Below are 18458 nucleotides of genomic sequence, written 5' to 3' on the forward strand. Positions count from 1 at the left end.
CACCCATCTTCCCTGTTCTTAGTTTAGAAAATACATATCAGAATTAATGTTGATACTGGATAATGTATTTATTAACTCACATTAGGAACAAAAACATAAAGCAGTTTCGTGTTATATGCATTAATGCAACCAGAGACCAGAGACCACCCCCATGCAGCACTTGGAGGAGGCTTGTCTAGGACCAGAACTCCTCACACCACACTTTGAAAAATATTTCTCAATAGCTATGTTTTCCCAACTCAGGGGTAGCTATCCCTGGAGAGTGATGAGGAATTGCTTAAAGAGTTACAAAGGTTGGTGTCTGAAAAATTCCATTAGCTATTTAGTACCTAGAATTGCAAAGTGTAGCAAATATAATAAGTAGGGATAGATAAGCCATCAGCAGTTACTGGTTTTTGGTTTTTGGTTTTGTTTTATTTTGCTTTTTGTTTTGTTTTTGCTTTCATTAACGAGTCTCCTCATTGATGAAATGATCTGTAAAACTGGGGAAAAAAAAAAAGCGATAAAATGTCGAACAGTGGTTTGACTGTAGCAGTTGCACCCCCTTAGTAATAGCAACTACAGGGACAAAGGTGGAGACAGCAAAGAGAAAAAGGAAAGTGGTCCAGAAGCAGGAGAAAAGAATCTCGAAGAACTTTACAGCTGAAAATCAGTGTCTTGTGCAAAATATTAAATGAACAGTCAAATTTTTGAAATCCTACACTTCTTCTCCAACTCTTACAATAAATTATTTTCAGTAACACAAAGGGCAATGTTACCCTGAGAAATTTTTGTTTGAAGACCCACCTCAACATTTCTTCAGGTGCAAATTTATTAGTTATTTTTATGATTTCTGAAGAACCGTGGAAAGTTGGTGCTTTTATATGAGGCCCAATTCTTGATTATCCACAGGTGAGTTATATGTGGAACGCCTCCTCTCTAATAAATACTGCTTTTAAGTTCTTACATATATTAAGTTCCCTACTAATTAAATCCCTTCATTGTAGTTTTATTAAGCTTTCTCAATTAATTAGTCCTTTCTTGATATTTGGCTGCCTGCCTAACATCTGTCCTAAGCAGAATCTTACTAGGCGCTGGGTTTCTGTAGGCCAGGGTCTGAGCCCTATCCTGCTTTGCAGCTCCAGAAATTTTATCAGTTCACCAATAATAAAGTTCTGGTAACTGCTCATGAATATTTATAATTGCAATATCATTTACTGAGTCATTATAAATTCAAGTGAAAAGTCATGATAGGTTAATAACTTAGCAAAAAACCTATTATCTACCAGTGTTCAGTCTGTGACCCTTCTCTCATTTAATCCTGACAAAAATCCTGTGAGAGATGCCATCATCCCCATTTTTCAGATGGGGAAACTAAGTCTCTGAAAGGTAATTTGCTCAAGGCCATACCTGGCTAGTAAGTAGAAGAGCCAAAATCTGAATCCACAGCTGATTGGCCAAATAATATGTTATGATGTTGCCTGTCAATTGTATAATTAGAATATAGAATGGATATTAAATGGTCTAGTAACTAGTTCTTGCTCAACAATCAATAAATACTAGACGATTAAATAAATTAATTGAAGTAGGAAATCTGGATTAATTTTTCTTCATTTCAAAGATGTTGTTGTGTAGTTAACTGGACCAACCATTAAAATCATCAGGGTCACCTGGGTGACTTAGTCGATTAAGTGTCTGACTCTTGGTTTATCAGCTTAGGTCATGTTGGTTAGCGTTGTGAGATGGAGCCCTGCCTCATGCTCCATGCTGGGCATGGAGCTGGCTTAAGATTATCCCTCGCCCTCCTCTGTCTCTTCCCCACTGTCTCTCTCTCCCTCTCTAAAAATATAAAATATATAAATATATATAAATATAAAACATATAAAAATATGTAAATATAAAATAAAATCATAACACCTTGTCTTTCAGACACATTTAGATAAGCATAGACACTGTTTTTTGCTGTTTGGTCTACCATTTTCTAGAGTTCATGTATACCTCTCTGTTCTTTTAACAAATCACTATTTTAGAGTCAGATCATGGGCCAGTTCATTAAATTAAAGCTTTGTTGACTTTTTTTTCAGTGGTAAACCAATCTAGGGCTTAAATTTGATTAGTTTATGAATCAACTCTTTTTTTTTATCGTGTTATGTTCGTCACCATACAGTACATCATTAATTTTTGATGTAGTGTTCTATGTCTTGATTTGGTTGTAGATCTTTGAGATTTAGGGACCATATTTACAAATTACCGCTTAAAATCAGTTTTTGTTTTTAAAAGTGATTCCATTAGATTTACTTTTATAGTACCAGCTAATTTCTCTCATTCTAAGCTATCTGTGAATAGACTTTATGACATAACGATCTCAATTGCTAGTATTTTCTGTACCATGGCAGGAGTTGGATAAAGAGAAAGCCTATCAGATACCTACATTTAAGAATTCAGGTTAAGTGTAAGCCAGAAAGACTGAAATTTGCTGCAAATGGGAGTGGGAGTAGAGGTTGAGGGAAAATAACTACAACAGGTATTTTGTATTCATAAAGACATAGTAAGTCAGACAGAGAAAGGAAGATACAGCATGATCTTATTTACATGTAGAATCTAAAAAGTAAAACAAACCAACAAAACAAAACTGAAGCAGATACATAGATATAAGGAAACAAACTATTGGTTCCTAGAGGAGGGGAGGGGTTGGGGGTAGGCAAAATGGGTGAGAAGAATTAAGAGGTACAAACTTTCAGTTATAAAATAAGTAAGTCCTGAGGATGTAATCTGTACGATAGGAAGTGTAGTCAGTCATATTGTAATAGCGTTGTATGCTGTCAGATAGAAACTAGACTGAATGTGGGGATCATTTTATAATATATAAAAATTTTGAGTCACGGTGATATACACCAGAAACTAGTAAGATATTGTATGTGAGTTACACTTCAATTAAAAAAAAGATAGCTTCCATACATAGTTTGGGAAGAATTACCAGACTGAGCTTATTCAAGGTTATCTTCATAATAACAACTTACAGTTTCAAAATCATTTTTCACATTTAAGTCTCAAAATGGCCCTATGATACAGGCAATCATATTTAACAGATGGAGAAACTGAAGTTAGTCACATACGATGCTCTTTGTTTCTTTCCCATTGCCTTCTCCCAATTCCATGCTGCAAGTCACTCAGACTTCTCCTTCAATCTCCATAAAGAAAGTTATTCAAAATTTTGTTCATCATTCTATGTATTCTTTTTTATGTAAAGTACTTGCATTTTTTATGTAATAACCCACATGTAAAATGGCATCATTAAAGTTATCACCACACAAAAATTGTATTGCTGATTTAGCAGTTTGTTAGAAATTACACAGATGTAACTCTTCTGACAGGAATCTGTAATAATATATAGAATTGTGTCACATACGGCAAGTCAAAAGTACTATGATTTCTTTTGATATTATTAGATTTTCTACTAAAAACTGGAATTATGTGGACATGGACTATTTTACTGTTACACAAGAAATTTTCTAGAATTTTTCTGCATTTCTGCACTGACTGATTTTCTTTTACCTCAACAGGGAAACACTGGCCCCTTTGGCAAAGAAGGTATAATAGGCCCAACAGGTAGAACTGTAAGTTTGTTACAATATAGGTCTTCCTTTTCTTTTTCATATTCTCGTTTTTCCCTCTTTAATCCTATTTCTTAGAGCAATCCAAAAAGGATTACTCTGGGTATTTGAGAATCCAAGGGCAAAATTTTCATCTAGAAGGTGATTCCTGAGAGCTTAGAGACTATTCGTGTACTGAAGAAGGTGTGTATAGTGAGATAAACACGAAAACTGGAATTGAGAAAGGAAAGTAGACCTGGAGCAGGGGAGAAGGGGCTGAGCACCATGAGTATAGAGGTGATCCCTAAAGCAATAAAAAGAATCCGTTTCTGAAGGAGAAATTGTAACAAAAAAGTGCAGACAGTCAAGATCCGAATCTTTGGAAGTACCCACACACTATAAAGAAAAGAGATAGTTTGTGGGAATACCAGGAAAAACAGAAAAGCACAAGGTTCAGCTAGATGAGTTTCAAGTAAGGAGTGGTTAACAGTGATCTTTAAGAAAATAAACTATAGTAGAAGATAAAGCACAAACTGCAATAAGGAAGGTAGTAAATATAAATATTTAATAAATTTTCTCAAATTCCTATACAGACTTTTAAAATAGGTATTATCATTTCTATTTAAGACATGGGGAAACAGATTAGGTTTACAAAGATTCACCTAGTTAATTCAAGGTGGTACAGCTAGTGAATTACATAGGTGATGTTTCTTCAGCTCTTTCTGCCCCCATCCAAGCTGTGTCTGGAGAGGACACTGAGACAGTTAGTAGAGGCCAGTGCCTTTAGAAATCTGAATATGAAATAAAACAGAAAAATAAGATAATGGTTGGCAGAGTGGTCAGGGGAGAGTTTTATAATACTAATAGTAGTGTAAACATACAAGAGAAAGAACCCCGTAGGTGGGGACAAATTGAGATTTGGAGAGGAAAATGGTATTCCCCTGCACGGAATCAATATTTTTTGAATCCTTTGAAAGCATTATAGGGAGAGACGCAGAGTCTTAATATATAAAATGGAACTTTGTGTATAAACAATGTTCTCTTTGATAAATTAGGGGAAAATTTCCCACCAAAACTGTTGACTTTTTGATTTTGCAAATGAAAAGTGTAACTCAACATTTCTCTAGATTTTCAGCATTTACCACTCAGAGCTATATAGTCTAAGTGGGAGATTATAAGTGGGAGAATTCTCTGATTTTGGTGGGTGGTTCTTCAGCAAGCTAAGAAACACATACTTGTGATTACTGAATAATTCTCCTCTGTCAAAAAATGTGAAATATTAATTAGTCAAGGTAACGATAATAAAGAAATGGCTCAATTAAAATCACTTTTATGTATAGCTAGTTCTTAAAGATCCTTATGATATTCACCATGCCCATCAAATATTTTCCAAGTTCCATTTTTTCCATTCTAAGAAGAATCTTCTAAGAAAAGTCTACTATGAAAGAATAAGCATTTGAGAATGGCAGATACTTTGTGAGAGATAAAAAATAGTGGTGGGGGATGAAAGATATGCTTTTCCGAATCAGGAAACATTACTTTTCAGTCATTGTAAATGAAACTATATGGTAGCACAAAGGAATAAACAAATAGATGAGTGTAAATAGGCTAGAGCCCAGAATTAGATCTCAGAATATATAGGAATTTAATTATAACAAAAATTATATACAGGATGATTGTGGCTGTTAAGTTAATAGGAACCCTGAATCAAACTGGTTTTAATAAGGAAATTTATATCACATTATGGGAAGCCCGGAGGTAGGAAGGGCTTCAGATTTGGTTAATTTAGTGACTCAATCATGTTATCCAAGACCAGGTTCTTTCCATGTCTCTACTCTGTCATCCAGAGTGTTAGCTTCATAATGAAGCTTCTATAACTGTAATTTCTCAGCAATTAAATCCAGATATAATTATCCAAAGTGAAAACTGATCTACAGACCTATCTTGAGAAAAAATAAAGCTTTTTTCCGGAAGTCTCCCATTGCATTTTTCCTCATGTCCATTGATCAGCCACATGCCCATTCGTATACCACTGACAGGGGAGATGGAATTATTTTAGTCCCACTGTTGCTGTAAGAAATTGGAACCATATTTCACCCAACTTTTTTTTTAACTTTTTTTAAGACTTTAAATTATTTTTAAAAACTTAGAAAGCTAAAGTGTAGCTTTAAGGTTGAGAATACCTTTTATATAAGAAAGGAAATCCTAAAACTATATAATAGAACAGAATGTGTTCACTTAAAATTTTTTAAATTTTGAATGGGAAAAGATTCCATAAACAAAATTAATATAAGTTGGGGAAAAGCAAGTGCAAAAATATACAAAGACTTCATGTATAAAGAGCTCTTTCAATTTGGTGTGAAAAAGATAGAAAACTCAATAGAAAATTGAAAAACAAATCCAATAATTTTTTGGAAAGATGCTCTCCTAACTTAGAGTAACAGAAATGCAAATTAAAGTAATAACAAGATATTACATCCAACCTCTCAGAAGAGGATTAGGGAGAACAGTAGTAGTAGAAATGTGAATTATAGCCCTCATGGAAAAAGATATTTGTTAAAATATAAGTGCATATACCTTTTGACCAATCAGTTCCACTTAGAGAAATTTGTGCAATAGAAATTAAGCACTCAGTATACACTAAGGAAAGTTTACAAAAATTTTTTTCACAGTACTGGATATATTAGCAAAACTTGAAATCCCATGTTCATTTGTAGGAGAATGGTTGTGTAAACCGTGGCCTAGCCGTTTCATAGAATAGTATGCTACTATTGAAAACAACCAGTTATATCTAGTTCAGCTGCCTTGTGGCTGTTCATGATGTATTGTTAAGTGTGAAAAATCTGATGCATAGAAGAGTATTTATCAGTTCTATAAAATATAACCAGTCACCCCATACATACATAAATATATTTGTCAATATTTGCTTAGGAAAAGAGGTATGAAAAAACGTACATACCAGATTGTTAATACTGGGCTGGAGGTGGACTAGGGCATTAAAAACAGTTTTATAAAGGTATCTTAACAATTCGTTTCTGAAAGTTAATATCCCAGTTTAAAAGGAGTTTAGAACAATCAGGAAACACAGAAGAACTGATCAATGGTGAAATAATGAGATCGTAATTTTAGCCTGCAAGATTAACAAAGAATGATAGTACATGGTGTGTGTCAGAAGTCATAAACCCCCATATTGTGCAGACATGCATGCTTACTCAAATAAACTTTCTGGAGGACAATTTTTATAGAGTACAAGGATATTTGTTGCAATGTTAGCATGACCAAAATTAGAAATAATCTAATAGGAAATTCAATAAAAAGATTATTGTTTATTAAGCACTAAATAAACATTATAATTGTATGGAAGAATGTGGATTGATGTGGAAAACACTCATAACATATTGTGAAAGTGTAAATTCAGGTTTCTGAAAAGACAAGTAGTACTATCTTGTTTTTAAAATAAAAAATACATATATAATTTCCACAAGGATGAAAACAAAAATACTAACAGAGATTTTTTGAATAATAGGTCCATCTAGTAACAGACTATACTTTCTCTTCAAGTGTACATGGAAAATCACTGAAATAGACCATATTTTGAATCATAAAAAAATGGTTTACTAAATCTAAAAGAACTGAAGTCACACAAGGTATGTTCTCTGGCCATAATGGAATTAAAGTAAAAACTGGTAAACTGGAGAGATAATAAGAAAATCTCCAAACACTTGCAGATTTAACCATGTACTTCTTAATAATCCATGGATCAAAGAGGAAATCTCAAGGAAAGTTAGAAAATAATTAAAACTGAATGTTCTTGTGTACAATATACCAAAGTTTGTGGGATGTAGCCCAGAAGGAGGAATAGAGAAAATGAAAGAAAAGGAGGACATCACCCTAGAAACACGGTTTTCAAAGGCTGAGGTAAACAAACATTAGAAGAATTTAAGCTGGTAAATTCCCTTCTAAATAGCTCTGTATCTGATTATCAGATCTGCTGTTTCAGCTTCACTGAGTGCTTGTTGTCCCTGTCTCACTTTGTGCACAAGGTGATAAATCAATACCTTGTTTTTGTTTGTGTTTTGCTTTGCTTACCTTAGGGAAAGGAAACTAGAATTTATATAAATTTGCTAAAGAAGGCTAGCTAGATAGAAAAAACAAAAACAGAGGTTACCGTGTTTCTATATATAGCCTCAACTGCATTTGGTAAATAACTGTCAGTAGCACTAAAACATTTTTTGTTTTCTTGTAGGGACCCAGAGGTGAAAAAGGCATTAGAGGTGAAACTGTAAGTTTAAATTTCTGGTTATATTATCACTTGTCACTAGGTTATCTAGGCTTCATAAAAGCAAGGACCTTGTTTGGGGTTTTTTCATGATTATGTCTCTAATACTTGTGGAATAAAAATAAAATTAGAGTTTTCAGGAAGTAGAACTAATCTAAGTGGTACATTGTCATGGGACCTGAGTACCCCCCCCCAAACATGTTTAAGAGCCTGCCAATCAAATTCTTCCCAGGCCCTGTGTGAAATGGCATATTTGCCTTGTCGAGCATCAGGCATTTGCTTTGTGAGCCTTCTACAACAGTCCTGGAGTGAGAGCACCACCAAGTTGCCTTGGCGGGGGAGTGGGGGGTTTTACCCACTACGTCCAGTCAGTGCCCAAGAGGTGCCAAGCAGAAGCAAATCGTTAGCTTTGCAGCCAATTGGAAACAATTGTGGGAGGGTGGACAAAAGGTACATAGCACGTTCTGGCTCTATATGGCTTATGCTGGCACTATGTCCTACTTTTCTGGGATGCCATTTCCCCCAGTTAAAGAAGATATTTTGTAAAGGGGCCACTTTTCCAGCAGAGATTCCGCTGAACTTACTAAAGCACCAGCTTAAACAGAGCGCAGGCATGGAGTGAAAACATGTACAGAAGGCAAATAAGAATAAACTTGAAGGGTGCCTGGGTGGCTCAGTGGGTTAAAGCCTCTGCTTTCGGCTCAGGTCATGATCCCAGGGTTCTGGGATCGAGCCCCACATTGGGCTCTCTGCTCAGCAGGGAGCCTGCTTCCTCCTCTCTCTGCCTGCCTCTCTGCCTACTTGTAATCTCTGTCTGTCAAATAAATAAAATAAAATCTTTTTTAAAAAAAAGAATAAAATTGAGGGTCGCAGAAAAATATTGCTTAATAAGTAATGAAATTATATTGACAGCTGACATTTTCTCTTTTCACTAAAGGGTATTCTTGGGGCTCAGGATAAATAAGTTACAGTTATGTTAATTAGCTGAAGAAGGGAAATTGAGTGATTTTACATAGTCTAAGAATCCCAGAGGGATCAAAATAGATTTTTTTTAAGATTTTATTTTTAAGTTCTCTCTACACCCAACATGAGGCTTGAACTCCCAACCCCGTGATCAAGAGATGCATGCTCTACTGACTGAGCCAGCCAAGTGCCCACCCCAAAACAGATGTTTTTAATTTGCAGAAGCATGCCCTTCATATTTTCTCTGGGGACTTACTCTAGCAGAAAGCAAGGATGACTGCACACAGTGAAGTCATATGCCCCAGGAGGAGTGGAGAGGGGAAAGGAAATTACTAGTGAATGAATTAGAAAACATTTGAGGGGTTGGGACATGATAGTTGTCTTTAAACATTTGAAAGGAAGAGGAAGAATCTGTATAATATGAGTGACTCTCCAGGATATATTTTAAATTGCTTATTTGTTGAATTGAATTTTCCATTTCTGTGCTTAGCTCCCTGAGAGACAGTGAGCTCCATAAGAGTATGAAGTATATTTAATACAACCTAATTTCCAGCCTGTCACACAACTTAGCACATAATTTATACAGAATAGATACCATTAACTAAATGGATGGAACATTAAGGCTGATTTCAGCTCAATATAATAATAAGCTAATATAATAAGGAACCGCTTTATTTTTTTAAGGTTTATTTACTTATTTTAGAGAGAGGGGTAGAGAGCATAAACAGGAGGGGCAGTGGGAGAGGGAGAATCTCAAGCAGACTTCGTGCTGAGTGTGAAGCATGGAGCTCCATGCAGAGCTCTCTGAGCAGCGTTCCAAGCGGGGCTCGATCTCAGGACCCTAATATCACAACCTGAGCTGAAACAAAGAATCTGCCACTGAACTGATGGTGCCATCCAGGGTCCCCAATAAGGGGACTATTTTAAAACAAGATAGTTTTGCCAAGATAGTGAATGCCTGTCAGTAGAAGCCTAATGACTATCCTTCTGAGTTACTGGACTGGTAGTCCTCTACTGAGTAGGGAACTAGAATTTATACATCTAAAGCCCCTTGCAGCTCTAAGAGTTTATGATTCTAATAAAAGAAAAGGAAGTAGACATCCCATAAAAGAACAAATAAAGGTACAGAATATAAAGAAGAGTTCTTTAAAGTAGAGGCGAGATCATGTCAAGTCTGATTCTTATTCTGAATCCAGGTATGTCTCCCACTCTTCATCACTGGCAGTGTTGTCCAGATCGCCCTGATGTCTCCCTTGGTCTCCTGACTTCTTTGTGTTCCTTCCACTTTTCCCTACTACAGTTCCTTCTCTGTAGCAACTAAAGTGATACCATTAAATCGTAAACCAGAGTATATCACCCTCCTCTTTAAATTCTTCCTATGACTCCTTCTTGCACTGAGAATAAAGTCTCAATTCCTTACTTTAGTCTTCCATACCCTACAAGAATTAGCCCCAGTTTTTCTCTCCAGACTCCTGATGTAACTCCTTTCCCCTTCCTACCACACTTCTCTTTATTCTTTGGAACTGCCTTCATTTTACTTAGAGAATTCTTTGATCTGCTCTCCATATGGCTGGTTCTTATCTCATTCTTCAGGTCTATGCTCAAATACTATCTCAGAGAAGCCTGGCATCATCATTTAGTCTCATTATTCCTGGTCATTCTCTTTCACAATATCCTGTTTTGTTTTCTTTGTAGTAGTTAGCAGTATTAAAAATTATTTTTCTGTCTCCTCTGCTAGAATATAAACTACATGAGATCAGGGAACTTTGTCTAATACACTGGTTATCAGTATCCAGAAAAGAATCTACCATGTAATAGGTCATATTTGAGAAAAGAATTAATAACTAAATGAATACTATTCCATAAAATTAAAAGTCAACAACTATTTTCCGTTATGCCTGGTAAAGTAGCATTTACTGACAACATAGTTATTAGTTTTTTGCTCTGTAGATCACCATAGTTCCCTTCATAAATAAAGTGAAAACTCCTAGTACACAAGGTTGGGGAAGGAGCAGAGTGGTATTTAGTATAGGCAATAAAATTAGCTGTTGAAAAAAGGATTAACTGGCACATTAGAATTTACTGGTTTATCCTGGAGTTTATTGTTGGTTAACTAGTACTAAATATCTTTTTATCACTTCTTTCTCTTTGATCCCACTATGGCTTAAGGAACTTTAAAAAAGTAATCTCTTAATTCCTAGAAATCATCAGCATTAACTTTATAGAATGTACAATTTAAACCATACTCTGCTTTCATCCTACGGAAAAGCTTAATAACATTTCTGATATTCTCTTTAGGATTTTTTTCAGTATTTTCTGCAGGTTTGTTTTCTTTAAGGAAATGGTTTAACTAACTGACTACCTAAAGACTTTTAGTTAATTATTATGTTTCCAAAAATATCCTCAAGGGGGTCAACCTCAAGTAATATGGGGCCTCCCATATGCCCAAAATGGGACATTTTGGGAATGAGTTTTTATTAGCCAAGATCTATTATATTGAGACAAACATGATATATCACTCTTCATAAAAAATAAGAAATATAAGAATATATCAAGCAGGCTTTATAAATCTTATTTTTAAATCTTCCATGAAGCTGGCATAAGAATTTATAAAGCTATGCCATTTTATACTAAGACCAAATCATTATTCAGTGCCTTAAAAAAAAAAAGTTACAGCTCATTATACAGTATATGAAATATATATCTTTTAGAATAAATTTGGGTTTCCTGGCTAGGAAGCTTTTATGTTCTACAATTTAAGGTTACAAACTCCAGTATTGGTCCCAAATAGGTCCTCTCCACTGCTGAGAAAGTTGTTTCTGTATTGCCGTATATTAAAGAGTGACTTTTTCCTTTCTATTCTATATGTGCTCCATATCTGCCTGCCTTTGGTATATATATTCTAATCTGAGCCAGAGTTTTATGACAGCCTAGGAAGGCTTCCTAGCATATAGCATGTAGAAATCTCTCCTCTTCCCCTGCTTCAAAACTATCATGTTAATGCAAATTAATCTTTAAAAGTTATAAAAATTTCCTGGTTTCCATGAGACACCAAACACTTTCAGAACATGATTAATTTATGAAGTAAGTAATGCAAAAAAAATCACCAGAAATAATAGGTATAATTAGTAAAAAAAAAAAATAGAATTTTAACTCATAACAAAAATAATATCCTATTGTCAATCATCTGAAAAGGGTTTTAACAAAATGTCACAACTTGAAACATATAGCTTAAAGCCACAGAAGTAGAAAAAATAGAGAATAATCTCAGCATTTAAATTTTTAGATTAGTTGTCTCATTTTTGTAGCATATTATTTAATGAAAATCAATAAAATGTTAAAGAATACAATTGACATTTTCTCACATACTACCTCTAAGTTCATGTGTCTTCACAGTTCTTGATTAGCAGAATTATCTTATTTGCCTCCAGTTTGAAAGTGAGGAAGATGCCTTATAAGGAAAAGCTAAGTTATGGGAAAATATTTCTTAAATATTATCAAATTAAGAACTTAAAGTATATATGTATATGATTTTTAAAATCCATAGATAGCATAATTCATTCAAATAATTATCAAACTCTTTTAATTCAAGGACATACTTCCGTACATTCATATAAACTTCAAATTTAAAATTCCCAACTTGTATGCATGTGACTACCTTCTTTCTTCAAATACAACATATGAAGGAGAAAATTGATAAAATGTTTGAAAAATCACAATTTTAAAGTGAATCTTAGGGATATATCTTCACCAAACCTTCTTACAGTTGAGATAGCTGAGATCCAAATGTGCAACTCACTCAAGGACAGGCAGCTAATGAGGTACAGAGAAAAGATCACAGTCCAGGTCTCCCAATTCCTGTAACTATTGCATTTTTCTATTAATTATAGTGCTTCTCAGAAAATAAGCTTTAGGAGCAACTTGATAAGAAGATGGTATAGACAGACAGATAGATGCCTCTCACCTACATTAAGAGTAGCTCAGCCATTTATATGGCAGATTCCACATGAGTAGGTTCTTAATTTGTAGTTATCCTCTGTGCCTTATTATTCACTGATTACTTATAAGCATATTACTTCTAATTAATCTTATTTAATATTACTAAATTCCCAATTAAACCCTCTAAATCAGTGGTTCTCAACAAGGAGCCATCCCCTGCCCCCAAACCACACACATACCACAGGAGACATTTGGCAATATGTAGAGACATATTTAGTTGTCACAACTGGGGAAAAGGGAGAGTTGCTAGTTGCATCTATCAAGTAGAGACTAGGGATGCTGCTAAACATCCTATAATGCAAGCTTCTCAATCTATAAATGAGAATAAGGAAGCTCTGTATACCTAAGCCTGCCTAAAGTGAAGATTATGAAACTAAGTCAAGATTGCATTTACGTTACAGCAAAGTCTAACATATTCAAGTTCAAGGATGTGCACTTATCAGTATTTTTAAAGAATAAGAAAAAATATGTTACCTTTGGAGGGTCAAATGTAAATTCAGGGATTAAATGGAAAGAGTGTCTATTTCCAATAGTAGTGCTTTGACTATGGCCAAATTATCACTAGAAGCATTCACATTAATTTTGTTTCCCTTTAGGAAAGTAACACAGACAATCATAGTTTTATTATAAACTGCTTCTATTATAAACTGCTTTAAATACTTTTTTCTATAGTATCTAGAGAAAGTTACTCACTTTTTCTTATTGGTGAGCTAAAGGAATAGAAAAGAACTAATAAATGTTATATTGTTATAGTATTTTGTTTTACTTGGCTAATTGCATCATTCTATGTAGTTGTTTTCTTAAAGTTGTTTTGCCCTGTCTTGTTTGGTTGCAAATATTTCATTTGGTCACATTTACAATGACCGGACTTGTTTTGGTTAACAAACTAAAAAGAAATCAATAAAGTCAGCATAGAAGTAGCCTCTTCCTTTTATGATAAATTCCTCTTTCAAAGTCAAAGATATATGTTTTGTCCTGAACCACCAGTGATATTTTGCAAAATATCAAAATATGTTAAGTGGGGTGAAATGTCAACTGTTTTTTTACAATGTTGCTCCAAAATGGAGATACTTACACAGCCAAATTCATTCTGAGCCTGTATATATTTAAAGGTTATCTCCAATATAACATTTCCGTAATTTATCATGCAGCTTCTGAGGTACAAGTTTCATACATTCTTTATTGTAAATTGTAATCATAAATCATGCAAACCAAGAAATGTCCAGCAGGCATGGTACTGGAGTACTCTATCATTTTTAAGTTACTGTTGTTTGCTCTAGTTGTCATAGGATATTTAGAATCAATAGCTCCAAGCAATACTTAATATAAGTCAAGCATAACATCAACTTTATTCAAATCTAAATAATTGTGTTTTGTCATCTGAAGATAAATTGTGTTTTGTCATCTTTTAACCATAATCTGAATTTGACTCAATGTCGTCTTACCATTCAGTTGATCATCAAATAAGTGAAATTTCGAGCATTCTTTTTTTAAGATTTTTATTTATTTATTTGAGAGAAAGAGAGAGAGGGCACAAGCAGGAGGAGGGGCAGAGGGAGAAAGACGAGCAGACTCCCTGCTCAGCAGGGACCTGCATGGGGGGCTCAATCCTGGGACCCTGAGATCATGACCTGAGCCAAAGTCAGATGCTTAACTGAGTGAGCCACCCAGGTATCCCTTTAGCAGACATTCTTTCTCTCTCTCTTTTTTTTTTTTCACAAGCCACTTTATTATTTTTTTTTATTAACATATAATGTATTATTGGTTTCGGGGGTACAGGTCTGTGATTCATCAGTCTTACACAATTCACAGTGCTCACCATACATACCCTCCCCAGTGTCCATCACCCAGTTATCCCATCCCTCCTGACCCCCTCCCCTCCAGCAACCCTCAGTTTGTTTCCTGAGATTAGGAGTCTCTTATGGTTTGGCTTCCTCTCTGGTTTCATCTTGTTTCATTTTTCCCTCCCTTCCCCTATGATCCTCTGTCTTGTTTCTCAAATTCCTCATATCAGTGAGATCATATGATAGTTGTATTTCTCTGACTGACTTATTTTCTTAGCATAATACCCTCTCTTAATAGTGATTACTGTTGTTTCATTTTGAAAAATGTCAACATAACTTTTCACATTTTATTATATACATTTTAATTGTTCTAATTTCTAAATTAATACTAGTTAATTTTAATATTATGCATTCATTCAATACAGTTTTCACACACCTGCTACAAAGTAGTCACTATTCTTGTTCCAGAAAGTGTGAAGGTGACTAAGACACTCTTAAGGGTTCCTAAGGATTTTCCACCATGTTATGTACTAGGGAATGCAGAAGTGGTTCCGTTGAGCAGGAGAGAGATGGTGGGGGAGGGGTGAGCAAGGTGGGTATAGAGTTTTAACTCTGAAAGAGGGATTAGAGTTAAACAGATAGGGAAGAGTTAAACAGATGGTCAAGGAAATAGCACATGCAAGAGAAAGCATGTGTGATGAACTTTGAAGATTCAGAGATCCACAAGTAGTTGGTTATATAAGGAGTGTAGGTGTGTTTGGGTGAATAAGCAGAGGTGAGGCCCAGATCTTGAAGAGGAGGCAGGGATGTACATTGATTAAGAACATATACTTTTTTATCCAGTTGACTTCAGTTTTATCCTAGCTCTGTCCTGTATTTGCTGGTTGCCATTCTCTTAACTGAAATATAGCACACAACTTAGCATATAGTTCTCAGAAAATGAGCACACGACTAAGCATGTAGTAAGTTCTCAGTAAATAGTAGCTATTACTGTTAGGAAGTTTATAAATTCTAGACAATAAAGAGCCATTGCATAATCATAACTAAATAATGACCTGATTAGAGTTCCATTTTATAAATATAATTAACATAGTAGAGAGAATAAAGTCAGGACCTCAGATTAGGAGTACAAGCAACATGTGATGCCTTAGCTAGGGCTGCTACAACAAATTGCCATAGACTGGTGGCTTAAACAACAAATATTATTTCTCTTAGTTCTAGAGGCTCTGAAGTCTAATATCAAGATGTTGATAGGTTCAATGTCAAGTGAGGGTCTTCTTCCTGGTTTGCAGATAGCTGCCTTCTTGTTGTATCCTAATATGTAAAGAGATCATTTCTCTAGGTCATTACCATTCATAAGGGCTCCACATGATCTGTTTACCTCCCAAAGACCCCACCTCCAATTGCCATCACATTGGAGATTGGGGCTTTAATATATTAATGGAAATGACACAAACATTCAGTCTATAGCACATGATTAACATTAAACTAAGTCACTGTGAAGATGGAGAAGTAGTATTTTGGAGAGATTTGGAGGTCAATTCAACAGTGTTGGGTAACCAAATTATAGGTGGATGTTGAAGGAAAAGGAGGTGTCTAAGAACACTAAAGTTTCATCTTTGCTGATAAGGTGGAGGGTAGGAATAACAAGAAAAACATACTTAGACAGTATTAACATTTTTAAATGTTGTATTTCTAATTGTTTGTTAAAACGAATAAATTCAGTTTCTAGTAATATCAATAAAACATGAAAGTAAATATCCAGCTTGTTCATGAATGTGTATGATAGTTGAATACAAAGAGGGTATGACTTCAAAACAGTAAAACAACTTTGAATCTTATGACCTGCCTCACATGAAAGGCAATGATAGAGGTTGAATCTTAGTTGTCTTGTTTATATCAAACCAAAAGCATAAGATACATGTATTGTGCTTTGTCTCCATTTCTTCTAGGGTCCCCAAGGGCCACGAGGTCAACCAGGACCTCCAGTGAGTGTATTTACATTTATATCTGTTTACTATTGATGCTTATATGCCTTGCCTGGTTTGAGATCTCTACTGAAAAATCCTTTTTTAATTTGTCATGTTATAGGGTCCACCTGGAGCACCAGGCCCAAGGGTAAGTTTTCTTGGTTTTGTTTATTTTATCTTTGTATAATATATTAAAGCTTTTTAAAGCTTCTTCTAACTCCCTGTTAAAAAGTGTTTCTCCTCCCTACCTCTGGTCTTTTTGCTAATCTGATATAGAGTCTTCCCAACTATAAAAACAAAATCTAAACCCCAGATTTGTTGTTTACAAAATAGGGATGGTCTCTTACTTTCTTGGGTGGATTTGAGTTTTGTTTGTTTGTTTGTTTTTTAAGATTTATTTATTTGAGAGAAAGAATGGGTGTGGGAGCAGAGGAAGACAGAATCCCAAGCTGACTCCCCACTGAGCACAGAGCCTGACCCGGAGCTCAATTCCATGACCATGGGATCATGACCTGAGCTAAAATCAAGAGTTGGATGCTTAACTGACTGAGCCACCCAGGTGTTCCATGAGTTTTATATAAGATGTAAAGCACACAGCACAGTGCCTGGCATAAGTGCTCAATAAAATACTAACTCCTTCCATTTTTCTCTGCTTCAAGTTCTGGCTCTCCTTTTTAAAATGTTCTTTTTCTACCAACCAGTAATCTACTTCTTAGGCTTTATATGAATTCTTCTCAGTTACTGGTGGCTATAGAAGCCCTCAGACTTCTGTACTTGCTTGTTATCTATGACGACCCAGAGCTCTCTACCTCTATCTTTGAAGCAATGCTTCTGTTGCCTCATTATCAACTGTTATCTCCCGGACTCTAAAGTTCCAAGTTTGATTTCCCACATGCTGTGCATTTACTCTCCTACTCAGTAATCTATTTGTCTTCCTGCTTCCTCCAAGAGGTCTCCTCCATCTCCAGCCTTCACCAATGCCCACTCCTATGGCAACCTGGTCAAATACATTGATCCTTGTTCAGATTTCCTGCTAAAAAAGGTCTACCTACGTTATCCCCAACAATGCCTAGTCCTGTGCTTTCTAGCCTTACTTATTTCCACATGCTGCTCTGATGTCATTTGGATCTTTTGACAGTTCTAGTTGGCGGATCACTGTGGTCTATTCTGAACAGGCCAGGAACTCTTCATTTCTCTCAGCTTTTCATCAGGGCAAAGAATAACTTTCAAGCAAGATGCTATAGTAAGATTATCTCCTTGGAAACAGGAGATTCATTCTCCATGATTTTTAAAAATTACTCCCCATTTCTGGCCATCTGACTGGGGGACTGAAACCTTCCCTGGCATGAACATCAATAGGAATGTCTCTTTTTTTTCTTTTTTTTTAATTTTTTTTTAATTTTTTTAATTTATTTTCAGCGTAACAGTATTCATTGTTTTTGCACCACACCCAGTGCTCCATGCAATCCATGCCCTCTCCAATACCCACCACCTGGTTCCCCCAACCTCCCACCTCCTGCCCCTTCAAAACCCTCAGATTTTATTTATTTATTTGACAGACAGTAGGCATAGAGGAAGGGAAGCAGGCTCCCTGCTAAGCAGAGAGCTCGATGCAGGGCTTGTCCCAGGACCCTGGGATCATGATCATGACCTGAGCTGAAGGCAGAGGCTTTAAACCACTGAACCACCCAGGTGCCCCAGAAATGCCTTTCTTTAATCTTAAATTATTCTCTACTGTGGTCTTCCTCACCACTCCTGGCTCTCTCTCCACAAAGCATGGATTACAAGTACCTTCATCAGTTTTCTTCTCATTTTATAATGACTCTGATGTAAGACCTAAAAGACCACTGACAAATTAGAGATGTTTAGTGAAATTTTTCACATTGAAATA

At 35.4% G+C, this 18458-nt stretch overlaps 1 protein-coding gene across 7 annotated transcripts in view; it reads left to right on the forward strand.

Annotated features, from left to right (window-relative positions):
- Positions 1 to 18458, forward strand: part of COL24A1 (collagen type XXIV alpha 1 chain) — a 412730-nt gene that overhangs the window by 365146 nt on the left and 29126 nt on the right. For all 7 annotated transcript variants that reach the window (XM_032302395.1, XM_032302400.1, XM_032302399.1 and 4 more), the window contains 4 exons: positions 3543 to 3596; positions 7819 to 7854; positions 16550 to 16585; positions 16689 to 16715. In XM_032302395.1, coding sequence (XP_032158286.1) covers positions 3543 to 3596; positions 7819 to 7854; positions 16550 to 16585; positions 16689 to 16715 — 153 coding nt within the window. The remainder of the gene's footprint in view (positions 1 to 3542; positions 3597 to 7818; positions 7855 to 16549; positions 16586 to 16688; positions 16716 to 18458) is intronic.

The sequence above is a fragment of the Mustela erminea genome, chromosome 10 (genome assembly GCF_009829155.1).
Source record: "Mustela erminea isolate mMusErm1 chromosome 10, mMusErm1.Pri, whole genome shotgun sequence".
Classification (NCBI taxonomy): Eukaryota; Metazoa; Chordata; class Mammalia; order Carnivora; family Mustelidae; genus Mustela; species Mustela erminea.